Source organism: Eucalyptus grandis, chromosome 11, assembly GCF_016545825.1.
Source record: "Eucalyptus grandis isolate ANBG69807.140 chromosome 11, ASM1654582v1, whole genome shotgun sequence".
Taxonomy (NCBI): Eukaryota; Viridiplantae; Streptophyta; class Magnoliopsida; order Myrtales; family Myrtaceae; genus Eucalyptus; species Eucalyptus grandis.
In genome coordinates, this window is record NC_052622.1 from 9,131,062 (window position 1) to 9,158,946 (window position 27,885).

General features: G+C 40.2%; 2 protein-coding genes across 2 annotated transcripts; one reads left to right on the forward strand and one right to left on the reverse strand.

The window, feature by feature from the left end:
- Positions 1-7,847: 7,847 nt before the first annotated feature.
- Positions 7,848-15,250, forward strand: LOC104424712 (E3 ubiquitin-protein ligase COP1). The gene is made up of 13 exons (XM_010037201.3): positions 7,848-8,400; positions 8,861-8,938; positions 9,756-9,911; positions 10,085-10,441; positions 10,764-10,921; positions 11,027-11,092; positions 12,162-12,240; positions 12,745-12,900; positions 13,045-13,143; positions 13,631-13,735; positions 14,007-14,186; positions 14,592-14,702; positions 14,818-15,250. The coding sequence occupies exons 1-13, from the start codon at positions 8,053-8,055 to the stop codon at positions 14,986-14,988; spliced, it is 2,064 nt and encodes a 687-aa protein (XP_010035503.2). The 5' UTR covers positions 7,848-8,052; the 3' UTR covers positions 14,989-15,250.
- An 8,372-nt stretch (positions 15,251-23,622) lies between these two features.
- LOC104424713 (1-aminocyclopropane-1-carboxylate oxidase 3) lies at positions 23,623-25,282 on the reverse strand. The gene is made up of 4 exons (XM_010037202.3): positions 25,044-25,282; positions 24,714-24,940; positions 24,289-24,622; positions 23,623-24,155 (listed from the first exon to the last, which is right to left on the reverse strand). The coding sequence occupies exons 1-4, from the start codon at positions 25,146-25,148 to the stop codon at positions 23,859-23,861; spliced, it is 963 nt and encodes a 320-aa protein (XP_010035504.2). The 5' UTR covers positions 25,149-25,282; the 3' UTR covers positions 23,623-23,858.
- Between the last annotated feature and the right edge of the window lie 2,603 nt (positions 25,283-27,885).

The following is a 27,885-nucleotide window of genomic DNA, read 5'->3' on the forward strand; positions in this document are numbered from 1 at the left end:
GATTTCAATGGAAGGATGGCGAGTTGGGGGCGTGGTGCAGTGCGGTTCCTTTCAATGAAACTGATGATCCCTGAAACGATTTTTGATTTTTTTCTTTTGAATGGGGCAAATTTTTATTCATGTTCAAAACTATCCCAAGGATCACAAGTCATTGGAGTGCTTTGTGCAAAACAATTGGGAATTGTTCCATAACAATTTTTGAGAGGTCCTAATATTATAGGCTGCGATTATACCTACTAATATTGAATCTTATGATATCGAACATTGCGACGAAATGCATCAAGACTTTCAATATAAGTTTGACTTCCTAAGCAAAAATAAATAACCTTTCTCAATCTATTATGACTTAAATTATTGAAACCACTGCTTATTATTACTTATCATTTGAGTATTGGACCTTTTATTCTGAAAATCATAATTAGATTAATTTTATGATCTAAATCTGCCCAATTTCATCAATAACCAATACTCAAACATTTTCAAACTGAAAAATTGATATGATGGAACAACAGCTTATGACATTGCAATTGATAGTGAAAAATCCAAAAAAAAAAAAAAATCATCAATGAAAGAGGACAGAGTTAAAACTCAACACTTCTAAAACCCTTACCTTGCAAATACTAAGATTTTTGTGGCTGTAAGACTTAATAACCTAGAATTCTAACAGACTGTAGCTTATCAGATGGTCAGTTTCTTACTAGATCAAAGCTTATTACTTTCGCATTTCCTATCCATCAAGTTACTCTCAGAACTTATAGTCCATTTGTGCAGTCTATCTATGTCTTTTTAAGCTCTCACGAACTCCCACTGCGGTCGATCAAATAGTCCATTTGAATTTACGCAGTCTACAATCTATGTCACCACATAACACCTTCACAATTCAACGGAATTACAAACGGCTACGGCCAGCTCTTAAAAGTCATTAGTTCATCTTAATCATGACTTCACATATCCTAACCTTCTTATAAAATGGTTATTCAATAACCAACCACGTCTCGGCAAGTTCAACCCCTAAACCCCTATTAGAAATAAAATACGCCTGGGTGGCCTAGCCACACAACATTTACCTATAATTTCACTCAATCACGAGATAGTAAGAGGAACTTAAACAAATGGAACGTATTCACTTTCATATATCCAACAACCGACCTGATTATAAGACTAAATCGTTATGACACGTCCCATTCCATGCCACACAATTCCGTCCCATAATCCGACACATCAACAACACTCAACATGCATTCCAATTGATATTCACTGCCACACAAGGGCATAGCCTACTCGCAGTTCGGCTATCTACGGCATATAGCCAGCATCGCCTCCCCATGGAGCGCGGCCGTCGCGTCGACGGCATTCCCGAAGGAGCATCGTCTCCCCCTTGGAGCACGGCTTCGTCTCTCGTCGACGGCATTCCCGAAGGAGCATCGATCCAATCGGCCCGCCTCTCTTGCGATCGGCATCACATTACTCTCTTGACAAAGATTTCTAAAAGAACAAAGGTCCAGTCGGCTAGCCACTCTTGCGACCCGAGCCACGTCACTCTCTCGACGGCATTCCTAGAAGAACAAAGGTCCAGTCGGCCTAGCCACTACTGCGACCCGAGTCTTTCAACCAGCACACAACAATTCAATAATTAATTGCACAAATCATCGCTCAATTTGTAATATCTAATCATCAAATTCATAATCAATACACAACAAAGAATCATGCACAAAATTCTGAGAATTTAGGGTCCCAACTTAATTTTCGGAATTTATTAAATAATTAAAATTTATTCCGAAAATTAATTAAATAATAATATCCATATTTTCACAATCCACACTCAATTTATAATATCCAATCGTCAATTTCAAAATCATTGCACAAATACGCCGGCACGAAATTCTGAGAATTTAGGGTTAAACAAAATTTTCGAATTTAATAAATAATTAAATTTATTCCGAAAATAATTAAATAATAATATTTTAATAATTTCGAATAATAATATATTATTAAAATATTAAATAATTTCGAGATATTTAAATAAATCAAAAGTAAATTCCTTTATGTCACATCAATGTTTATATTAATATAAACACCCACTTAACTTTAAATTAAACACAATTTAAGTTAATCAAGCACATTAATATAATCTACACTTAAATAAATTAAACTAACCACCTAATAACACTTAACATAAACTAAGCACACCTAAAGCATCATTAACCCTCTAAGCGAGGTTTAGTGAGTTAAACTCACCGGATTAACGAACCGAGCGAACCAAAAACGACGAGGACGCCGAGGAGAACAACTTTCCTCAAAGCGGGCCGAGCATCCGAGCTCGGGAAGGCGGCCAAAACGGGCCAAACGTCCGCTGCATACCCATTTTTCTTGGTTGCTGTTCGGGGCTGAGAGGGAGCAAATCCGGCGCCGGTTCGGGCGGCCAAGGGCGGCGGAAGCAAGGCGAAGCTCCGGCGGGCTAAGGCGGGGGCGCACGGCGGCTCACGGTGGCTGATCCGTGACCTAGGCTGGTCGGACAGCCTCCCAAACGTGAAGACGAGCGAGGATGACGGCGAATGAGGGAAGAGCAGCAGCGCGAGCGGGCGAGCGCGCGAGGGCGGCGCGGGACGGACGCACGGCGGCGGCGGCGACGACGGCGTGCGAGCGGGTGGCCGGCCATGGCTGCTCCTTCTTCTCTGCAATTTTTTCTGGTTCTTCGCACAAAGAGAAATGGGGGAGAAAGGCAACGGGAGAGGAAGAAGAGAGAGGAGGAGAGAGAAGGAGTGGGGCTCTTTTCTTTTCTTTCTCATTTTCTTTAATCCACAAAAAGGCCCACCATGACCTCATGCATGATGTCATACTCCACTCACTCCCACAACCTCTTCCAATGGGTTCACTTCCATTTTCCGCCGGGGTTTTTGACATCAAATTTCTTCACTTTATCAATTCTCTTTCAATCGAATCAAATTGAAGTCCATAAATTAATCCAATGTCACCACACTTCAATTCACATCTTCACTTATCCGTAAGACCAACTTAAGTCCCAAAAGACAACCAAAGACGGAGCCAAATTAACCATTTTCGAATTTAATTTGCCAAAGAACTCGATTGCATGAAAAATCTTCCAAAGATAAGCCAATGATCCTAAAATGATTTGTGACACACCTGCTCTTTCACCCGATTTCGATTTGATTAAACGGTTAATTTACTTTGACGATACGATCTTAGCGCGGCCCACCTCCGGGTAGCCTTTAGAAACTTTTCATGCATTTGACCCGTGGTTGATCATCTCAAGCCACAATGTACATCTTTGAAACATTGGCGACTTTCGGTTGTCGAGGTAATCTTTTGAAATACGAACACAGGGGTCCATCGATGAAAAGTGCAAATCGATAAAAAGTCGGTCCGGTGCCAATCGACAAGAATTGTGCGATCCCGGTGGAATCACCCACACTTGATCACATGCCTCGCCAACACCTATCTCCAGGTCTCTAATCGATTTTTATTTGTGCCGTAATGACCCTTGGGTGATTAGCTCGGTCGAAAGGTCGTTTCCCCGGTCAAATTCTCGAGTCGATGCATTAAAAACTCTTAACGGACTTTACCAGAACTAGCTTTCACATGAGTGGCCGACTCAAGGAAAGAAGCATATGCGTGCCAAATGCCCGTCTCAAATTATTGAAAATGTTGAAAAATCGGGATGTCACATAAGCTCTTAGTCATTGGTTCATCTTATCACTTTATTAACCTTCTTATAATACCGAACTATTAAGACCCAAATTTTCACTATAATTTCAGCCTCAAGATGTATAATTTAACCCCACTCTCTATTACTCGTGATTTCCTTGTAGGGCTTGTTTGGCAATGTTCCAATTTCTTTATTTTTCTATTCTTTTGTCCTCCGGAATAAAAAAAAGAACATAATTCCGTTTGGTAAAATTAACTAAGTTTTCTATTTATCAAAATAGAAAAGTGGCCGAGAAATAGATTTGAAACAAAAACAAGAAATATAAGAAAATAAGGGCCTGCTTGTTAATTTTTGTTTTGTTTTCCGGTGTAAATTTGGAACAAAAATGCATTTGATAAAATTTTTGTTCAAGAACAAATTTCTAATTTTTTTGTTCCCGGAAGTAAATTTGGAATGGAATTGAGAAGTAAAAAAACTGATTATTTGTTTCCGGAACAATTCTAGAATCAAGTATCTATTTTCTATTTTTTCTTGTTCTTCTCCCCTCTTCTTCTTCTTCTTCAACTGCCGCCGCCGCCCATTGCCATCCACTGTCTATTGCCCATCGTCGTCGGTCGCTAATGAGCTCGTTGGAGGCTTGCCAAGCCAAGGCGAGATTCAGCGAGCTCGCCGATGGCCAAGCGGGCCTCATCGGGGCCTCCCCGGCCACTAGCAAGGCTCACTTGGCCGGCGAGGCTCGACCTCGCCTAGATTTGGTGAGGTCAGCCTTGCCGGGCGGTGGGTGAGCTCGACCTCCACAAATTTGGGCCACGCTGCTCACCTAGCCAAGGCTCGATTAAGCCTTGCACTCGGCCTATTGGTGAGGCTTGGTTGATGAGGCATGACCTCGGCGAGGGCCGGCGAGCTGAAGTTGTTGGCTCTCGTTTGGCCAATTGCCGATCATCCCAAGGCCGCCGACAGCCACTTTGAAGAAGAAGAAGGGGAGAAAGAAAGGAAAAAAAGAAAAGAAGAAAAAAAAAGAAAAAAAAAAAAGGAAAAAAAATAAAATATCTAAAAATTTAAAAAAAATGATTTAAAGCATAAATTTTTATAACGGTGCCAAAACACAATTCTATTTCGGGAATTGAAATTTTGGATAGTTACCAAATGATTTAAAATGCTTATAAATTGTTTCTCTGGGAACAAAATTAAAAAAATCGTTCTAATTAGAAATTGCTCTCGAAAATAAAAATGTTATCCAACACGCCTTAACTTATTAATCCCATGAACAATTTCTTGAAATAAATTATTATTTTTCTTTTTTTCTTTCTTATTGCCCACCACCCCTTGCCACTTACTCCTGTTGTCTGGCCACCACCAAGATGAGCCACGGTTGCAGTCAATTGGCGGTCGGCGATCAAGGTTTGTGGTGGCCGGTGATCGACGGTGGTCACAAGGAAGAATAAGAAAAAAAAAAAATCTTTAAAAATTATTAAAAAATTTAAAAAATTCTACATCACAAAAAAAATTTGTGAATTGTATTAAACACATTCATGTTCTTTTTCTATTTCAAGAATAGAAATTTTGTATAATTACCAAACGCGTTCTTTTATTTAGAAATTCTTATGGAGAATAAAAATTAAAGAAAAAATATTTTTGAAAATAAATTATTCCCTGAAAAGTGTTACCAAATGGACCAATAGCTATCTACTCTTGTTTTGTAAACCTTTTCTTTTACTAAATGGATTGGCGAAGTAGGTGCGCAAAACGAGGATTCAAGCTTATCAAAAACATAATTGGACTAGAGTTAAAAAAATAAATAAATAATGCCATGCCCGATATAATATGAAATTAAGAAACTAAATGAAAGACTAAAAACGTGGCATGCTATATTAGTAACAAGCGGTTGGTAAGGTAAAGTTTAGGGGCAACATGGTTATCCTTCAAAAGATATTTGAAATTTCCATAAATAATAAGTAAGAAGTATCTGTTCTACCTGCCGATAAGCCAAAAAATATTTTTAAACCACCAAAATAATTAGCAAGGCATGTAGAATGGCCGAGTAATCTTAACTTAGTGAAATTCACTTTAAATAATAACCCTATGTGCTTTTCAGGATACATCGATTCCGTCTTTTAAATAGTATGTTGATTTGTTTTTCACCGTTAAACTCCGATAACAACTTATGCACTAATTCAATATATTCATGCGTATTGAAGTTAGTAAAATCATTACGATGTATTCAAATACTGCACATAACCAATAAATTCTATGTTCTTGTAAAACTTGTAATGTTGATAGACCTTCGAAGCAGTTTCATCAAATATAGCTCTGTTTTGTCCTTCCTGACCTTCAACAGATTTAATAACCTTCTGCAAAATCACATACTTAATCAATCATGGTTGGGAACACAATTTTTCTAGAAATCTTTCTAGATTAGCACATTCATTTATAAGTTGAATGGAGTAGTTTTTCACTTGGACACAAAGCTGTACCTAATATTTTCTTGAATGGGGGGGCCCACCAAATGAAACCTTGGCTGAGTTTGTTACGGAAAATAGAAAAAGGAATCTTGCAAAAAAGGGGTTTGCGAGAACAAAAAGAGAGTGAGCTTACCACCGCCTTGCTGGCCGCGATGGTTTGGGGTCTCTTCCCCTTACAAGGGGGGGAAAAGTTTGAATCCTTTCACGGTCGCTTGGGATCTTAAGTGGGATGTCGGAGGTGATGGGTCCTCCCGCTATACGCCCCGAGTTTACTCGATGGCCGACTAGTCTAACGGATTCTTGGGTCACAAAAAAATAGAAGAGTGAGCTTGGTCGGGAGTCGGGACACAGGTGAGGATATGATGTTCATCTCCAATTGACAAGGCCATCCGAACCAAGTAGAGCACTCTATCCCACCTTTGCACTATTTCTCCTTGTTGAAATTGATTTGGAGTTGATTCGCCGGAGTTGAAAGGTTCTCTCATCCTACGAAGGATCATCTAGAAATTGACGGCGGTTCGCCACACCTTCACTCCCCACTCCACGCAGATCGCGTACATTGAAACTCATGGTTATGGACCCAAATCCATTAGTATGGAACATTTTCTTTTCCAAGTGAAATCCCTCAATATATGAAAGGATGAAAAAGTGTTTTCCTTGTCGGAATCTTTCTCTCCTCTCCCTCCTTTCTTCTTTTAGTGCCACACGCTCTCTCGCCGGTCTTACACTCCTCTTGCACTAGCCACCCACATTCCCTTTCTTAGGAGCCTCGACAGCTCCTTCGTAACCACTGTCACATGCTCCTCCCGTGCGCCCTAAGGATGATAAGAGTATAAATGATAGCAACCGCGAGCAACTCGTCCGGAGGACGTGGTCCTCCTTAAGTGCTAGTCCTTGCTGGAGGGTGGCATCTGTCATATTTATGTGATGAGATCATTCATCGGATGTGAAAGTTCGAGTTTTAAATTTATTAAGGTATAATTTGCGCCACAAATGAAATGTTTTTTTGATTGCAACAAGCGCGAGAAAAAGTGAAAGAAGAAATTAATTCCCGAAAACCACAGGTTTCACTTATATTGTGCATTTTTTTTAATGATTCGTGTTTGCATTATTCCTGGAGCTATGAAGAAGACCGAATAATGTGTTCAAAGATGGGAAAGTGAGTATTGTGTTGCTCATGAAGAGGTTAAAGGAGAATGGCAACAAGTTATTGCTAGGCAATTTACCAATTCACGTATGGCCTGCTATTCTAAGCGATGGCTAGGTGCTTATTATGTTATAATTACGGTGTAATTCATTTTTCATGCATTTATTTCCAAGTGAATGTAGCATGACTTTGCTCTATGACTAGCACAAAAAACCAGGAAATGGGCACTCAGAAATTTGATGCCCCTACAAAAGTTCAAGTTACTTGTTTTATTACAGAGTAAGATTTATTGGTTAGATCTTGTGATATTTCTGGAGAAAAATATTGTAAACACAAGATGTGCCGAGGCGTAGCAAAGGCCAGGCTTAGGTGAGGGAGAGGAGAGAGAGAGAGAGAGAGGTCATCCATGCCTCTAAATAGAAGGAAGAGTCTGACAAGTGGACCCTTCACGGGGTACATGGTTCAATGAATGAGCTTCCAATTTGTCCAATTTGGTGGCACTCGCACGGCTCGTGACGCCAACGTATCTTCGGATCACCGTTTTTTTATCACTCCGCCCAGCGCGCTCTGCGTGGACCATTTTCCCCCTCAAGCTCCTCTCCGCCCGGCCCCACTCTTTCCCTCTCTCTCTCTCTCATCAATCTTCCTGCTCCTTCTGCTCAGAACGGCACGCATCTCCTCCTCTCTCCTCCTCTCCAACCGATTCGCAAGCCATCCCCGCCGCCGCCGCCACCGCCACCGCCACCGCCGCCGCCGCTTGGAAACATAGTCCACGCATGGAGGAAGTGTCCACCGGGGCTCTGGTCCCGGCGGTGAAGCCCGAGCCGGTCTCCTCGTCGGCGACCGTGGCCGCCGCCGCCCTCCCCCCTGCCGCCGCGCCGCCGCCGCCGCCGGAGGTCGCCGGGGACGCGGCCGCCGCGGGGGCCTCCGCCGCCGAGCAGCTCGACAGGGACTTCCTGTGCCCGATTTGCATGCAGGTGATCAAGGACGCGTTCCTGACGTCGTGCGGGCACAGCTTCTGCTACATGTGCATCACCACTCACCTCCGCAACAAGAACGATTGCCCCTGCTGCGGCCATTTCCTCAACAGCCACCAGATTTTCCCCAATTTCATGCTCGATAAGGTCCCCGATCTGCTCATTCGCCTTTTCCATACTGTTTTTGACGGCTTACGGTTCTGAGTAGTCATTGCGGTAGCGCGTCGGATTCGTGGATGGGGACGATTCTTTATGTCGGTGATCGGTAATTTTGTCTGCTTTGGAATTGCTTCGCGGAGAGCTGAGTTAGCATCGGTAGTCTTTTGACGTCTCAGAGCCATACGTAACCGCAATGTTAAGCGCCTTATCTCTATTCGCGGGAAATTTCTATCTGAACACATTGAGAGCTCGGCAGATAGACTGAAGCGCACAGGCCGACAGAATTATTATTGCGAATCTCAAAATTGAAGCTTGATAGCTGTAAAACAACTATCTCATGGAAGATTTTGGCATCGGGTGTACCCGACTTGATTTAGAGTTGTTCTTATCTCCGAACTGTGTCTCCAGTGTAAGCTTATTTCATGGTATCCATCTGGCTCATTTGCAGCTATTGAAGAAGACTTCTGCTCGGCAAGTATCAAAAACTGCATCTCCCATTGAACATTTTCGTGTGGCGCTGCAACAGGTTAGTCCTTGCTGGCTTTTCTTTTCGTGATTTTTTTAAAAGGTGGAAGTTTCATTCAGGCATAGAGAGTCCATGGAAGCCATCTCCAAATTTTGGCAAACGCATAAATGGGTATCTATATGAGCAACTATTATTTTTCACTTTCTAGCTCTGTGGTAACAAGGTCCAGGCTCTTTATGGAAGCGTCTAGTGCATTACTTTATTGACTGTGGCAAATAATAAGTTAGCGAGAAGGCATCTCTAACTTGAAATTCTCATTCTGGACACTTTTTTATGCGACGAAGAACGCAATTTAATTTCAACTTTGCACTTTCTGCTGATATGTTCGGTTCAATTATAGTGGACTGAAGTTTGTAACTCGTGACTTTAACACATGCCTTAATCAAATTTTAGCTGGATCTCTCTTCCTTATTTATTTTCTTGCTCAACATTTTTCCACCTTAGCTAAGTAAACCATGAGCCACAATATATATGCTATTGACTTATGGATTATATAAGTATTAAGCCAAAGCTCAATTGAGTGATCCAATAATTACGAGATTGCTGAACTTGTCTCTTTTGAGGAATTGAACCTGTGACGTTGATCCTTTCCTTGAACTTGTTCGTACTTCTTTATGGATAGCATTTCAATCATAGAAAAACATAGTTGACCTTCAATCTTAATAACCTGGAGATGCTATCCAATGATGCTCCAGTGCATTGGGTATTTACCGGACGTGTAGCTAAGTAGCCATGGAGAACAAAATAATTTGGACTGTATTGGCTGTTTTTGAGTTGAAATATATTCTGCTAATTTTGGCCTTTTGATTATCCATAGGGTTGTCCAGTGTCAATCAAGGAGCTAGATAGCCTTCTCGTGTTTCTTGCAGAGAAGAAGAGAAAAATGGAACAAGAGGAAGCCGAGAGAAATATGCAAATTCTTCTTGACTTCTTGCATTGCTTGAGGAAGCAAAAAGTTGAAGAGTTGCATGAGGTTTGTTTTCACCTTTTATCTGTGAATGTCATCTCGTTTCTCCTTGCTAAGTGCTGCTGCTGTAGTCCTGCAGCCTCTTGCCTAACCCCTTCCCTCAAAAATAATCTGAGGGACAGTGGTTAGGTGAAAGTCCTAATTGACAATCATGTCCAGGAATTCTTTTTCTGCTACAGATACAAAATGATCTCCAGTATATCAAGGAGGATATTAATTCTGTGGAGAGACATAGGATAGAGTTATATCGGGCAAGGGACAGGTACTCTGTGAAGCTGAGGATGCTTGGAGATGATCATAGCATGAGAAAGCCGTGGCCTTCGTCAATGGAGAAAACACCTAGTGGCTTTACCTCCAGTAACATCAGTACCCGGGGAAATTTGTCCTCTGGTAGTCTACAGAGCAAGAAAATGGAAACTAAGGCTCAAGTGAGCTCCCACGGACTACAGAGAAAGGATACTCTTAGTGGGTCTGACTCACAACACATGAATCAATCCAGTCTTTCAGTGACTAGGAAAAAGCGAGTTCATGCACAGGTTGGTGATATTGAAGAATTTATTTTGCTTAAAGCTCATTATGAAAGCTTATCTTCTGGAGATGCTCAACTTACTAACCATGTTTCTCTATAAGCATCCTTTTTGCTGCCATGGAAAATTATGAGAATTTCTTGCATAAACTATCTCTTGAGAAAGATTGTCAAAATTGAGTTTCCATGTTGTATTGATGGTAAGATAATCTCTTTCAAAAACATTTACTTGTCTATCTGTGCCTCATGTTACTCACTTGTAGTTAATGATCCTTGACTTCTTGCCCATCTACATGGAATGGACATAATTGTTGGGTGAATGTCTGTTTCAGTTTACTGATCTCCAAGAATGTTATCTACAAAAGCGACGCCAGTTGGCAAATCAACCACATTTCCAGGATGAAAAGGACAAAAATGTCATACATAGGGAGGGTTATAATGCAGGTCTTGCTCATTTTCAATCTGTATTAAGCACCTTTACGCGGTACAGGTATAGATTAAGTCTAATATCCTTGTCATAAATCAGCAATTCCTTTTGCCTTGTTTCCTTCTGATGGTGCTTACACGCCTTCTCCTTTTTGTTCCTCTTGACCAGTCGCCTACGGGTAATTGCTGAACTTAGGCATGAGGATTTATTTCACACAGCTAATATAGTTTCAAGGTGATTTTCCTGTCTTTTGAGTTTTATTTAATGTACCGATATCTGAACTTTTGGATGACAAATATATATATTCTTTTTTTACCTCTGCGCAGTGTATGTTGCAAATAGTAGTCCTCGCAGTACTTGTACTAATTATGGTATGCTGCATCTACAGTGATTGTATTGATTATATCTTCTGCAAGGGTAATGAATGCATTTGTATATATATGCTATGAGTTGTGTTAATAACTCTGGTTCAGTTTAGGGGTTTGGTTAACACTTTGAAAATGAAAATTAGCAAGGAGAAGTAGTAACTCATTTGTAGGTGGAGAAAATTAATCAGGTTGTGTTCAAATTCGAAGTAAATTGACCAGCCTGCAATATGTTAGAATATTGTTTTTTTTTTTTTTTTTTTTTTTTTTTTTGTTAACCGAGGAACCGCCGGAAATCATCCTTCGGGGATCACACGACCCTCCAGTGCCTGCTGGTACCGTTGGGCCTTGGGGGAGGCTAGCCCAGGACCCCAACACCAGGACCCTCCACTTTAGACACTTTAGCAACGAGAGGGTTTGAACCCTCGACCTCTGCAATGAGGGAGAGAACTCACACTAACCGCGCTGCCTGTGGTTGGGTATGTTAGAATATTGTTGTCATTGCAAAAACATTCCTATGAAATTCAGCTGTACCACAAGTGAATAAGAATAATGACGGACTTGAATGGGCAAGACCCTTGAAAAAACTTCTTGTTGTTTTGTATAGCTATTTTAAGTTGGAACCTTTTTCTAGAGGCATGACATGTGGCAGTGCTGATTATGTCTGCTGGACTTGCGCTTCTTGCTGAACTGATGCGGTAATGCTTCTTAATTGAAGTTTTTAGTTGAACAAATTAGGTGTCTCTGCTTTTATGCTCTAGATTATTGAAGATCCCTTTTTTTGAGGTCTTCAGTGAAGCTAGGAGATGGATCAAATAATTGACAGAGACAGACCCTCACTGAATGCTCACGCATATATTGAAGCTCTGTGTGCTTACTATTCCATCCTTCTATTAGTTGTCTCCTGAAACTGAGGAAATTGGTTGATTCTGCTGCAGCATTGAATTTGATCGAGATGACGAGTTATTTGCCACTGCCGGAGTTTCCCGTCGCATAAAGGTTTTTGACTTCTCAACGGTAAGTTTCTAAGCTTGCTGTTTAATCATTTTCAGGTTTTTTGAGATTGTTGGGAGGAGCCAGGTTAGCATGTCTTTGTGAAAGATTGCAATTCTTTTTCGTTCTTCTTTGCAATGAACTCTGGTGGAAATATATTAAACATTTATATCTGCAATAGGAAAAGAGAATTTGAAACACTTACATATGTACCTGCCTACCTGCATCTGTATATATATGCTCCAGATTTATGAGATCTTTGATGACCTGCTAAATTTCTATGCTTTATGTGACTCCTCAAAAGGAACCTACGATTGTTCATGTTGTGTTCATTGCAAATTGATGTGAGTATGAATTAATACTTATAGAAGAAAATTGATTAAAGACAAAAAAAAGTACCCAAGCTGTAATTTTGATTCCATATTGAGTTCTCCTCCTTCCCCTACTCTTTTTGATCCTTAGTAATTACTAATACTGTTATCTGCTTCCATTAAATGGCTTAATTATGCCAATGCTATTGATTATCAGGTTGTGAATGAGCCAACTGACGTTCACTGTCCTGTGGTTGAGATGACCACGAGGTCCAAGCTTAGTTGCTTGAGCTGGAATAAGTATGCCAAAAACCATATAGCAAGCAGCGACTATGAGGGAATAGTGACTGTCTGGGATGTGGATACCCGGCAGGTAACGACTGTCCTTATAAATTAGACAATAATTGTCACTTTTATTGCTGATAAATACAAAAACCCAGTTTCTATCTTTGGCCATCTTATCTATCTGCTTTGGTTCTATTTACTTCTGTTGCAATAGTAATTTAACCTTTTGCAGAGTTTGATGGAATATGAAGAACATGAAAAACGCGCATGGAGTGTTGATTTCTCAAGGACTGAGCCTTCGATGCTTGTATCTGGCAGCGATGATTGTAAGGTACCTCCTTGCACTTTGTAGATCCTTTGTCCTCTTGGTGTGGGTTGATCCAAAGTTTGCAGTTGTCTATGTCTGTGGGTTTTCCAGTTTGACCGTTTGTAATATATTCCTCTCCATGCTTTTTTGGACTAAATTTTGATCCTTTCTTAGCCATTTGACTGCAAGAATTGTTTTGCCATGTCAGAGATTAACTATTAATGAAAAACCATTCTCTTGGTGTGTAAAAGTTGCTAGCCCCTCAACGTATTTAGGTTGTCGTACTGATCGCTTTCATTTTTTTAAAATGACGAACACCCTCAATTTGCCTTCATAGTAGAGCACAATCTTTGGGAAACAGCAGTGAAACTTTATTTTACTTGTACGTAGAAGCAAATTTTATTATTTAAGAACTCTGTAAAGTGTTGATTCTTCTGTAATTATATTTTGCATGTATTTTATTAGACAATTAAAGTTCGTTTCTGTTTAATTTTTGTTTTTTGATTACTAGGTCAAGGTTTGGTGCACACGGCAGGAAGCTAGCGTGCTAAACATCGACATGAAAGCAAATATATGCTGTGTCAAATATAATCCTGGATCTAGCAACCACATAGCGGTAATTTCCTTTCGTCCAAGATCTTATGGCACTTATCATGCCACTTGATTTTTGCTGGTAGATAGTTTAACGGGTTGTACTTATCTACAGACAATTAGTAAGCAGGATAGTTTAAGTGGCTGCTTATGTTTCAAAGTTGCCTCTTCAGTATATTTATGCATCATTTAACTTGCAACTAAGTTCATATTACACTTAGCTAGTTCAATAAACTTCGGCCAACACATACATAGAATTTTTCTGAGCTGGTATTGCAATTTCTTGATTCTTTCAGGTTGGTTCAGCTGATCACCATATCCATTATTACGACTTGCGCAATATTAGCCAACCACTCCATGTATTTACGGGGCACCGTAAAGCTGTCTCATATGTGAAATTCTTGTCCAACAACGAGCTTGCTTCTGCATCCACTGACAGCACATTACGGCTATGGGATGTAAAGGAGAATTTGCCGGTGAGTAAAATGTCTAGCGACAGGATGAGTCTCTTTAAATTTCATATGTGTAGGCTTAGTTAGATGCCCTGCAATCCAGTAGTTCAAGCAGCATATAAATTCTCCGAGTTTTCTCATATTGAGGAAGTTAATTCTTAGAATTGGATCAATGGAACCATTTTACTCATTCATTAGGCCCAAAAATTGGTTGCCATGGAAGTTGTGGTTTCTGGGTATCAAATAGTAGGCCCTGCCTTTAATTGAAAGCACCAGAAAAGCTTGTGTCTTCATGGTTGCCTTTTTCTAGCCCCACTGTGTGCATGTTCCCGTTCTCTCCAAATGTAGGCGAGCTATCCTTTTTATTTTTAATCTTCTTGCAACTATTATTCTGATCGAGGGAACAATCTTGGTCTCTTGGTATTGCAGGTTAGAACGTTTAGAGGCCACACAAACGAGAAGAACTTTGTGGGTCTAACGGTAAATAGTGAATACATTGCGTGTGGCAGCGAAACCAACGAAGTCTATGTCTACCACAAGGTGAGAATTGCTGAAGCAGCAATCCTATCTAGTTACTATTCGTGTGGCTCAAAGATTGTTTACTTTTCTCTCTGGGATATATCAAAGTACTAAAGGTTGTCTACTTTCTCTTCAGGAAATATCAAAGCACGTCACTTCGCATAAATTTGGTTCGCCGGATCCCGACGATCCTGACGATGATGCAGGATCTTACTTCATTAGCGCCGTGTGCTGGAAAAGCGATAGCCCAACCATGCTGACTGCTAACAGCCAGGGAACAATCAAAGTATTGGTGCTGGCTGCCTGATTATGTTGCAAAAGACCGGGAAAATATCTAAACAGAGGGAAATTATACAGAAGGACCGTGAGCTCGATCCATTGTATTTGATCGTTGGCATCAACTCTTGTTGAAAACGAAAAAGAAAAAAAGCAAGCTTGTATTGCGAGGCCCGCAAGGTTGTAGATAAAGCAATTAGTGTACGATGTATCTACTTACGTAAGAAATCGCCATGTACCATGGGCAAGGGCTGCAGCATTGATTCGTGTTCAACTGAAAGAGCTTTAGCAAATATATTGGCAGGCAAAAAGAGAGAGAAAGAGAGAGAGGAGTTGGGCACTGCAATTTTGCAACAGAGCGCGTCAGCTGCCTACGCCAGAATTCACTCGTTTTCTCGATGTACCTCTTACCTAGTTAGCCGGTTTTCCCCGTTCCATCAATTCGCACTGGCCAGTTTTGAGTTGAAACGACCATGTGTTTGACCCTGACGCCGATTCGATTCAAGATCGACAACAGAGCGTGCGACCGTACACCAGTTAGTACCCTTTCTGGTCTGATAATCTCGAGTACTTAGAAAGCAAGCATGGCGAGGTTCTACTACAACGACCGATATTCATCGAACGCTTGCCTGAATGAAAGAAAACCCGGTTTCGTTTAAGGGCTAAGGCTCTTCAGTTTGTCGTGCTCTTTCGCCTCTTTCTGCTTGAAGAACATGGTGCTTTATGTGCTTTATGCCCTCCAAGTTGAGAAGGAGCAGTTTCATCTTATATTAAGCAGAGACGACCGTGTCGAATATACAAGTGACAAGCGGGGGTACTAATATCTCTACGAGCTGATCACATTGTCATTTGCTGATATAGCTTTACGACAAAGATATACAAACACCACCTTGTTCTACATGAATGTATAGCATTTCATAACCAAAAAGAAAAGGCAAACCTTATACAAATGGATATCGTTTCCAATATCACGTCAAAAGGAAAAGGTGAATCTTATACAATTGGTTACTGGATGAGGCAAGAATCCATCTTGGAAAAAAAAATACAAGAAGAAAGGTGTGCATGCACTGATAGTCGAGCACGGGTTGGAGAGTTGCCTCCGCTGAGGCCACCTGAATGGACACTTCGGCTCTTTGCATGAGATATCAACCGTTCAGGATCTTGAAAGTCCTATTCCAGGACTTGCAAGGTCAAGAAAATTTGAACGGACTTCGTGAAGCCCATTAAAGAGGGAAGAAGCTGGAGGAAGAATAAGCTCAGGAGGAATACCGCCGCAGTGATTACATCACAATCCCGTCGTTGTCTATATCTCGAAGGAGAACGTGACGCAGACAAGATAGTAGGATGACCGGCAATGAGTCGAGGAGTAGCCAAGCATGGTTAGGAACCGAGAGAGAGGCGACGGATGATGATGGTAAGAAGAAGAAGTGGGGTTTCAGAAAGTAGGGTTCTTCCCATGGAGTTGACTCTTGCTGGGCAACTTCCATTTGGGACTACAATGGTTTTGAGGTGAAGCGTGTGCTCGCTCGCATTTTATAGACGTGAGACAAGTCTTTTTTGCAATCCTCAGTGTTTTATCAACTTGAGAAGTATGGCCAATCAGAAACACACACATATACACACGAAAGAAAACAAAACCACTCAAAAATAAGTGGTGGATTTTTATTTAAAAAGAAAAACTCAATGGTATGTGGACTTAGGTAAATTCCTATTTCACAAGACTGGATACTTTTATAGAGCAGTGTAATGAAATATCATTTGAGTTGGTCAATGAACTATGTCTTCCATGGTTTAGATTGACACTAATCTAGAAGAACCTTTGACAAGAACAACACAAATTTGTTTCTAAGATTATGATGATTAGTTGTGACTTATTCGATTGATTTTATGTTATATAAAATATATATCATGACAATTATAAAAAAAAGTTCTAAATCTATTGTATTTATGTCAGTTTAATCTTAAATCTTTCAATTATATCAATTTAGTTCTAAATTTTTTTACAATTTGCAAATTGAGTCTTTTTAGTTAATTTTGACTAAAAATAATAACGTGGTAGTCCAATCCAACCATCTAATATGGCGTGACATGAAAATCTTTTAAAAATTTTGAAAATAAATTCATATAATTGAAAAGTATAAAATTAAACCAATACTAGTGCAATTGATTAAATTTTTTTTTTTTGTGGTAATTTTCCCTAGGTACTCGAGAAATTGGATGCATTACTCTTATAATGACTGGCCTCATCGTACATGGCAACATCCTAGCGAAAAAGAAGAAAAAGTACCGAGTGCAATTCACAAAACCACGGCCTCTTAATGATGCGTACGTCGATAAGAATAAAGCCCCCCCCACCCCGGTACATTTGCTCCTTTTTTCCCCATGACATTTCTCTGTCGGCGAATTAAATTAGGGTTTGACAAAGGGATAGTCTCTCCCTCTCTTGCATGTGTGAAGAAGAAAGGTCAAGCCACCATTGGCTGCTCACTAAGGAATGGACCCGATGCGTCATTTTCTCCCGCAGAAGTGAATGAATGGCATGAAAAAAAACAACCTTTTCTTTTTCTCGGGATTGCAGTCTCATGAATTATTCTCTTGAATTTGTTCTCTTCTTCATTTGTTTGTTTACTTGTGTGTTTTTTTTTTTTTTTTTTTTTCCGTTTCTTTGTTTTGCCCAGTTGGGTATTTTCAGAGCACAACCCTTTTCATCCATGTCAAGATTCGGAAGGCGAGAGAAATATATACTCTCCTGCGACTCGATGAAGTTGGGCTAAGTGAGAATCGAACGCGACTCTTACTGAAACGGGCAGTCGGGTTCCTAGTGATTTACTTAGTTTTTGAATGATCTCGATACTGCCCTCGTACATCATTAGCTACTGCATCGATTTGTGGAGTCGACCCTTCTTGGGTAAAAGCTTCATTTTTTTTGACCCATTGATTTCTTCTTTTTCAAGGAACATAAGCATGAAGAAGGCCAATGAAACTGGAGGGGCAGTGCATTTATCATCTTGCAAATGCAGAGCCATATTTGACCGTTGAATATTCACTTTGCTCCAGTACTCATTTTCTCTGAGTAAAAAGATCAAGCCAAGACAAGAAAACTTCTTATCTTATTCGTGCGTGGGAGAGAGAGAGAGTATGAGAGAACGTGTGCCTCAGAAGAATACACAAGACCTTGTCAGTTCTTCAGCTACAAAAATAGATGCCTCCCACAAATTTCCAAACTTTTATTGACTGTACGTTTTGTCTCCCGGCTCTGCACAGCCCCAGAAAAAAAGAAGAAGAGAAAAATGAAAGGAAAGAGAGAAAAAGGGACCCCCTGCAAAAATCCCAAATTTAAAAGCACTCAAACAAAATATCATGATGCTGATCATGTCTTATGTAATAACTCCGTATTGCAGTCACAGAAATGGGGCCTGCAATGAGAGGTCGATCTCACACGGTCCATTGCCAAACGCTAAGGCCCTTTTGCCAATATTGTCTTTTACGGGTCCTCCTTAATTGCCCGCCCTTTTCTTTTCACCTCCCCACCTTCCCTTTGGGTAAATTGCTATCCACTCCCTCCCCCCCCGTCCTCTCCCCAACCAAAGTAAAAATAAAAATAAACTCTTGTTTAGGTTAGGGTTTAAGGGCAACGTGGATTTGGTGAGACCCGGACGAGACTCGTACGTATAAGGACTCAAAAGGAACAATCGACGGGTGTGATTTATTCGGAAAGAGCCAAGCCAACAAGCCAAGAAAGCTTCGTGCGGGGCTTCTTCAAACGGGGATTTAGGTTTTTGCACAACTGTGAATTCATTCCTGTCGAAAAGGGGTTTTAAATTCCTCTGTTCTTGCATGCATGCAAATTCTTTACCGGAAGAGGAGGGGGCAAGAAGAGGGAAAGGCTTCCTTTTGCTCCGGCCCTCCTTTGCTGAACGGGGGATTATTATTAGGCAAATGCGACTCCGACTCAGAGAAGAGAGCGAATTCAATTTGCTTTGCACTCCACTGCACCACCACCCCCCTGCTGCTGCTGCTGCTGCTGCTGGTGCTTCTGAATGAATTATCAAGTTCAAGCCCAAATTTCTGAAAATCTCGCCAGCCCCACCCCACGATGGCCAGCTGCTCTGAAGTCATCATGATACTCCCACCGTCAGGTCACCTCACCCTTATTGATTAGGGGGTGGTCCAAGGGTACTCGCCCATTTTCTTTTGTACTCCATATATGTCGATTCCGGAATTTTGGCAAAAATTAGAAGAGTCGGCAGTACTTTGTAATTACTACTTTGGGTATAGATATATAGTTGATAAAATCACACCCGATAAATAAAAAAATTTAGGATAAACGCTACTAACAACCTCAATTTATACTAATTGCAACATATTTACCTTATATTTATATTAATGTGGCACATTTATCCATAAAAAATTATGACTTAAAAAATCTCAAATTTGTATTAATGTGATATATTTATCCTTAACTCAACGGCAAGGATAGTGGCAATGATGACGGTGAGGGCGGCAGCAGTAGCACCAACGATGAGGCTTCTCTGGTGTTAAAAAGAAAAGATTAAAGTATATATGTCATATTAGTATAAATTCGGGGGTGGCTAAATGTATTGGGTTTTAATTTTGGGTTTTTGGTGGCATAAGGAAAAATTTTAAGATAAATTTATCACAACTAATATACACTTGTGATTTTTGGTGTCACAAAAAAGTTTAAGATAAATATTCGCAATGACTATAATTTGTGACTTTTTGTGATTTTTTTCCCATTTTTTTTTAAAAATAAGGATACAGGTTTGTAGAGATAAGGTAGAATTTTATGAGATGAATTAGTACAACAAAATCATTTAACAAAACTATATCAATCATAGAGGCATTTTTGTATTTGAAAAATAGTTTTTGAAAAAAGAAGATCCTCATTTACCCGATGCGCAGAAGAAGCAATCCTGCATGCATCCGTGCAGATATGCTGAGCTGGAAAACATATATATATTCTCAGAAAGCACCGGTCTAACATATAGTTAGTAGTGTAAAGGAAGATTGAACTCTGGGATTATCATGAGTTAGAGTGCTTTTAAGCATTCGTCAGCATAAGAAACACAAGGCTGGAACTTGGATGTGAAACCATAGTTTTGCTTCTTCAAAAATCAACTAGTTTTGTTAGGACTGTTAAAATGAGTTATAAATCCATATTTTTAATTCCTATTTATGAAAGTAGATCGCAAATAGGCCATTTCAAATTTAAAATATGAGCCATAATAGGTTTTACTAAAAAAATAAAAACAAAAAAGCCCGACTGAATTTGGGCCTTGGTGGGTTTAAAACAAGCCCATTTCCAACCCAAAATAGTAATTAGTTGAAGAAAGGGGGAAAAAAAAATCTCTTACGGTGCTTGTTGATCTCTCTCTCTCTCTCATCCAGATTGACGAAGATTGGAATGACTCGGCCAAAAACAATAGCTTCACCATCAACCATGCAACCAAAAACGCACAACGATTTTTCAATTCCAATCCTCCAAAGTCAAAACTGATCGGAGTCTCCCCACAATCGAGAATTCATCAAACAAAAACTGATGAACGAAGATATGGAGCGATCAACTGATAGAATCCCAGTGAAGCCGCCAATGCAGCTCAGGTCGCTGTCGAACTTGCGACGTGTGATTTTTTTACCACCGTAGTTGTAGAGAAACTATGAAGTGCTTGACACCCGGCTTGAATTTGCAGGGTCTCTCACTGCGTTGCTCTCCACAATGAGAAAAAACAACAGTCTCGATGTTCCGGGCGGGTCGAGGGTTTGTTTGGAGAAGGAGTATTCCTACAGATGAAGAGGGTGGCGGTCGAGGTGCTTCGGTGGTTCAGGGTGGTGCCAACGGCGGAGAAAGGTGATGCTCATTTCGAGGAAGGGGCGGATTCCATCTCCACTTTTTTTAATTCATTTTTATTATCTTAAATTTGCTAAGTGCTTGATCGATATATTTAAAAAAATAGAGTTATGTGAGTAGGTTTGGATTGAACCTGGGTTGAGTTAGGTACAAGCCATTTAAATTGTCTAGAATATAAATGGGCCTTTGTGAGTTAAATAAGCGAATTTGGATTAAACCCATCAATGACCCACTCAAAGCCAACCCAACTCACCGATTTGTCGCCTCTAGTTCTTGTTTTCTTTCTTCCATCTTCTAAAACTAATCAACAGAAAAGGGGAAAAAGGGCCTTATTTGGGCTAGCCCGGTCCGGTTTGCCAACTGAGAGCCCAAGCTTAGCTCAACTAGCTCGTGGAGCCCGGCCAGAGAATGAACCGTGGATCTGCGCTGGATCGTTGCCACTAAGGCATCCCTCTCGTTGGTATAATTTAGTCTTCAAAAAGTTGGTTCGATTAGGTGGACAAAGTCAGGAAATTCATATGGTTCTTACTAGAGTCTCATTTGACTCTCCGAGTCCCGATCTTCCCTTTAAGCACTGTCATTAGTCGAAGCACAGAGGAGACTTTCATGGCTCGAGTTGAAAAAAACAAAAAGGGAAGAAGACTATGGAATAACATGTCAAGTATGCATGCACATGCTGTTAGAATGAGGAACCCTTTGGCTTTGACCAGTTAGGAGGACTTAAGAAGGAGCACTAACGTGTGCTCTTTTGATAACGGGTCACGAATTCGGTAAGGATTAGTTGAATACTTGGAAATGTATAGAACCCTATTATTTCTAGCTTAGGAAAGAATTAGAGAGGATGCCAACACAGTGCAATGGAGATATGACCCTAGTAATGTTTTAACATAATTAATAAGTAATTCCATCTACTCCATTCGACCAATAGCGGGTTTATTACCTCCTTTGCGTCAATGGCATTTGGATTGAGAATTCGCGATTTGTCAATTTGTTCAGTATCCTTTGAGTCTCGATCTTCCCTTTAAGCACTGTAATTAGTCCGAGCATAGACGAGAATTTCACAGTTCGAGTTGGAAAAATACAAAGAGGGAAGAAGACTATGAAAAGTGAAGCATGCATGCATTTGCTGTTAGAATGAGGAACCCTTTGGCTTTGACCAGTTAGGAGGACTGAAGAAGGAGCACTAACTTGTGCAATTTTTTTATAGCCGGTCACGGATTCGGTGAGGATTAGTTGAATACTTGGAAAGGTATAGAACCCTATTATTTCCAGCTTAGGAAAAAATTAGAGAGGATGCCAACACAGTGCAAATGGAGATATGGCCCTAGTAATGTTTTAACATAATTAATAAGTAATTCCATCTACTCCATTCGATCAATAGCAAGTTAATTACCTCCTTTGCTTCAATGGCATTTGGATTGAGAATTTGTGATTTGTCAATATGTTTAGTATCCTCTGAGTCTCGATCTTCCTTTAAGCACTGTAATTAGTCCGAGCATAGAGGAGATTTTCACGGTTCAAGTTGGAAAAATACAAAGAGGGAAGAAGACTATAAAATAACAAGTGAAGCATGCATGCATTTGCTGTTAGAATGAGGAACCCTTTGACTTTGACCGTTTAGGAGGACTTAAGAAGGAGCACTAACTTGTGCAATTTTTTATAGCCGGTCAAGAATTCGGTGAGGATTAGTTGAATACTTGGAAAGGTATAACTGTATTATTTCCAGCTTAGGAAAGAATTAGAGAAAACACCGACATAGTACGAATAGAGATATGGCCCTAGTAATGTTTTAACATAATTAGTAAGTAATTCCATCTACTCCCATTTGATCAATAACGAATTGATTACCTCTTTTGTTTCGATGGCATATGGATTGAAAATTCACGATTTGCAAACTTGTTCTATATCCTTAGAGTAATCACAAGATCTTGTAAACATCTGGGTTAAATATATGTTTTGGAACAAATTTGGTCTGAAAATCACATCCACCCTCCTTTTGGCAAATCGACATCAATTCTCCGCAGTCCAACATTACCCAAAAACTCTCAAATAGAATCAGATCTAGATCTCGAAAGGAAATTTTATCCAACATCATTTTTGGCTTTGCCCATTTTTATTATATTTCTTGGGGGTCTTTCCCATGCGATTACCTAATCCATGGTTGGAATTATTCAGATTACAGACGGCCGGCCCTTGTCTTATCTGGCATCATTTTATGTCTGAAGCACTGATTGGCTGCTCCCCGAACCCAATCCAAACGATAAGTCAGATTTCCAATTACGAACGACACCAAGAACGAGGGAAGTTTGGGCGGAGGAACGACCGTCGTTTTGTTTTGGAGAGGCATCCTCGATAACTTAATTTGCATCGCCGCACGACAGAAAAAATAGAAAGATGCATAATAATAATAATAATAATAATTTTCAACAATTGCACCAGCTGTGTGTCAGATATGATGTGGGTGATAGGATGGTCAGAGAAGGCGATGTTCCCTTTCCCGGCGACAAGGCTACGAGCGCTGCATGTGATAATTCTTTATTCCTACATAAAAATCATGTCACCCCAACAGAATAAGACAATATATAAATTATTTATAATATGTATGCTATATGGAAAGGTCGAGGGATGTGAAGTGAATGGGCCCCACCGTGTGAAGTTTGACCCTTTGACTTTCTGTGTTTGAATTGAGGCTGTCGTCACGTTGAAACCTTTCTCTTTTTGTGTACGGATGGTTACAAAAAAAGAAAAGTCCGGATGGTTACTGGTTAGCACTTGGAACCAAAAACCGTTTTCAGATCCAAAGGAATACGGGAGAAATTATTTTAAATGATCTTTCGCTCCTATTATTTCCAATTGAGTATATCGTTACAATCCATAAATCAAAGTACATATTGGGACAGAGTTCAAATATGTACTTAAACTGATGGATAGAATCTCCTCAGTTGGTCCAATCATAACCTAAAAATAATAATAAAAAAAAAGCCAATTTATTCTTCTGCGTCCACACTTAGAGAAGTCCTAAATTCTCCAAATCAAGCGGTTGCGATTGGGCCCAAACTGGGGCTCGACTCCATGGCTTTCATGGCTTGGAACCTTGGCTCTTTGGCTTGGAACTTGAGAGCAGCATACAATCTCATGTAGTCCTCGAACACGAACTTTGGGTAAACTGCTTTGCTGGCCTCCTCTGCCTCGCTCTCCACAAGTGCCGGTGCTGGATAGATCACGGCGTCGCTGCCTGGGTTGTAGAATGAAGCTATGGACATCCTGTTTCCATCGGTCTGGGCCACCACCCTGTGCAGTATGCTCTTGTACTTTCCATTAGTTATCACCTGCATTTGATTTGAAACTTTCTTGTATTAAAAGGTGATGGTTTCGTTGTACTACCCAAGCAGTAGTGCGATTGATGCGTTGAGAAGCCCTTTTTTTGTTTTTTGGGGTCGTAAGTGTGAGTATGTATGTTACCTCAATTTGGTCTCCGAGGTTGACGACGATGGAATGGCGCATTGGGGGGACGTCAACCCACTGGCCATCCTTGAGGAGCTGCAGGCCGCTAACCTTGTCGTCTTGGAAGAGCAGGATGATGCCACCGGCGTCGGTGTGGGCCCGGAGCCCCTTGATCAGGTCGGGCTTCGGGCACGGCGGGTAGTTGCTAACCTTGGTGCCGAAGTTCGGTCCTTGGGACCCGTAGAAGGCCTTCTTCAAGTAGCCTTTCTCCAGGCCCAGGTTCTCACACAGTAGGTCCATGAGCTCCTCCGCCAGCTTCTCCAATTTCAGTGCAAACTCCTTCATGACTCTCCTGCACATCAAACGATAGAAGGTCATCAACGATGCATGCGAAGCGGAATGTAGCTTTTCATCTAAGTTGATAAATTCTCATCATCAGTTACCTGTAGTCATCATCGAGATCTGGGATTTGGGAGATGTTAGAGACAGGAAGGTGCTTCAAGTGGAAGGTGCTTTCCCAGTCCAAGTCGTGGACCTCTGTCTGGACACACTCGAGCCCCTTGCTCGCCACCAGCTCTCCGAACCTCTGCTCCATGCACTTCTTGTAGTGCCCCTTTGTCATGCTTTCGATCGTGTCCATAAACTCGGGTGGAATCCCATGATTCACCAGCTTCATTTGGTCATTTCCCAAGGCATGACAATGCAAAATGTTAGACCCATTTTTTTAAACATAAAATATAGGTTACAGAGAGAGAGAGAGAGAGGAGAGGTACCTCAAAGAAGCCCCAGTTCTCACAAGCATCTTTGATCTTGTCCATGGTGATTGCTCTCTTCTCACCATTCAAGTTCTCCATGTTGATCACTGGGAAGCTCTCCATTTTCTCTCTCTAGAAGCTGTAGTGAAACCTTGCTTGTCTTTTGGTCTCTCTCTCTCTCTCTCTCTCTCAGAACGAAGATAATGCACTTGCTTGTTTGCCTTGCCTTGCCTTGTCTTGTGCATTGGGTTGTCTGGTGGGTTCGCTATTTATAGAAGTTTTTTCCTACTGCACAGGAGAGGACTTCCTCGATCCCTTTCCATGTTCACATGCTGGTACAGAGCATTGGATGGGCCATTGAGTCGAACGAGGATTGAATAAGATGGAAAATTACTAAAATTATGACATCCACTGGGTCCCAATGGTAGTGGCTGTGGTCAGCCTGCCTTGTCCAACCTTCTCTCTTGCTCTCTGGATTTTGGACCCCCCATTGGATGGTGGTGGCTAAGATTCCTCTTCCTTTGTCGCGTTTATTTTTTTCTTCCGCTCCCTTTTGACCAAAGTTTAAAGTCGCCAGTGCCCTTCCATGAACGTGCACTAAACTAGACCCCACAATCTATGTGCCTCATCGATGACGTGTCGATAAGATAGGTAAAACAAGATGTTCACAAGGTGTATGGCAATTAGAGTACGCAAGTTGCGGGTCTTGTGACTAAAAAAAAAATGTTTGATTTATGATCTTGTACACTATGGTTTAAGTTGTATTCGCATCTTGAAAATGTGACTAGTTTAACAAGCCAGGAGACTTAGGTAATTTCATCTAGATACACACTATAGTTAATATTTGGACAAATTATCTAATCAATTATAAACTTATTATACGGATATCAATTCAACCATAAACTTATGAATTTTGCCAATTTTGTCTCAAATCTTTGCGCGGAATTCCAATATGACTATTTTTTTTATTAATTTTCGTCAGAAATTGCAGGCGTAACAATCTAGTCATTGTCGGCCGTCTTATGTGACATACTGCCACGTTTTCGATTTCTATCGAAAGTTGATAGGAAGAACTACATTGGAATTTCATACAAAAGGTTTATAATTAAATTGACAAAATTGGAAAGTTGAAGGATTGAATTGATATTCGTATAATAGATTTATGATTGATTAGAAAAATTTTGCATTGACGTTTTGCATATCTTAATCGTGGGTTATCAAGAAAGATCCACGTGAATCCCAAAATAATCACCATGCTAAGCACCATGGCCTGTGTGCTCTAAGCAAAGTTTTTCATGACATCAGTTAAATAAATGGGATTCGATCCTTGTTTAGAAGCAAGTGACTTGTGCACATTTTCCTATTTGACATCGCAATCTTGTATGACAAACGTTTTGCTGTTGATTGGTTCCGTTACTAGATGGTTTCCATATGATCTCGCTCATCCGCATCGTCTTGCCAATTTTCTTTAAAAAAAAAATTAAATCCAATCCTTATGATAAGATTAAGAGATCATATTATATAAATGGGTCAATTGAACACTAGTTAGGTGGCTATGAAGAAGCGGAGATATTGTTGGATGCTTTTGAGACGAGATATTGTTGGATGCTTTTGAGACAAGATCACCCAATTCAATTGTTAGGTGTCACCACATTGATTTTAATAGAAGAACATGAAGAGATATTCATGACATTTAAAAATAAATTGGTTTCACTGGCTGTTGAGGGCAGTTTTCTAGATTTTAACTTTGAATTTCAAAAGTGATTTTCTTGCCAAAGTTTACGAAAAGTTATGATTAACTGTGAATATTTTTAAATTGATAGATCTATAGTTTTTGTAATCGATCTAATGTACATTCTACACAGTATATCTCTGGCTCTTTAGTGTCAAAAGCCAGAACTTTAAGTCAAGAAACCGATGTATTTGATCTTGTCAACTTGACAATGTTTGGTAGCAATTTTTCAGATGCACCTACCCTACCGTTAAAAGTGTAATATACATGTTGGAAATGTCAATAACAACTATCACAAGATGTAAAAATAGTCTAAGGGTTGCAGACACTATCCTCAATCATAAGTTTTGTTCTTCACAGAGTGCAAAAGGCGCGATGCAAACATCCTTTAACATTCAATAGACATTTTAGATAGAGTGCAAGTGGGATTCACTTCTAACCACGGCAGCCCACTTCTTCCAAAACATAGCAGAGTACAATACCTAATGCGGAATTATAGTCAATTATCAATGATATAAGAGGAATTTCCCAATTGTAAAGGGACAAATAATGATGTGTTTGTTTGAAAGTCATGCTTCTTTAGGTAAAACCCTAGAAAAAAAAAAAAAAACTCCTTTTGGCCTTTGTAGTGGGAATCCAAAGAACTTGAAGTGGGAATTGAAAAAGCTCACAATTTGTGAATGATTTTTCATATCACTTAATTTACAGATTGTACACGCTTATAAAGAGAAGGAAAAATACAATTTTTGATAGAGCAAGAATCATGGAATGCCAACTCATTTATAGTTGGTATGCTGATATGAAAATAAAAAAAGATATCGAAAATATTTCATAGCTTAACAGGAATAATATTCTTTGCGAAAGTTACGGTGCAGAAGCAGAAAAGCAGTGGAAAAAATTGACTGCAAAGGCAATTTAAGTCATGTTCCAGCTGCTTTTGGTCGTTTTCCATAGTCCCCACCAATGACACCCACTTCTCCTTTCTTGGAGAGTTCGGTCGTCAGTGATTTGACACCAACCTACTCATTTAGCAAATAGTTAAAATTGAAGCGGAATGTTGCTAACCTCAAAGCAATCGTGCTTTGCGGGGGTAGGATGTCTCTTTACGTATTTTCTGCAAGAAGGCCA

Excerpts from the sequence above, each read along its gene's own strand:
- LOC104424712 (XM_010037201.3), top strand. The coding sequence starts at position 8,053 with ATGGAGGAAGTGTCCACCGGGGCTCTGGTCCCGGCGGTGAAGCCCGAG. Across the intron at positions 10,442-10,763 it reads AAAAGCGAGTTCATGCACAG|TTTACTGATCTCCAAGAATG; the intron begins GTTGGTGATATT and ends TGTCTGTTTCAG. Across the intron at positions 10,922-11,026 it reads AGCACCTTTACGCGGTACAG|TCGCCTACGGGTAATTGCTG; the intron begins GTATAGATTAAG and ends CCTCTTGACCAG.
- LOC104424713 (XM_010037202.3), bottom strand. The coding sequence starts at position 25,148 with ATGGAGAGCTTCCCAGTGATCAACATGGAGAACTTGAATGGTGAGAAG. Across the intron at positions 24,623-24,713 it reads GATCTCGATGATGACTACAG|GAGAGTCATGAAGGAGTTTG; the intron begins GTAACTGATGAT and ends TTTGATGTGCAG. Across the intron at positions 24,156-24,288 it reads ACCTCGGAGACCAAATTGAG|GTGATAACTAATGGAAAGTA; the intron begins GTAACATACATA and ends AATCAAATGCAG.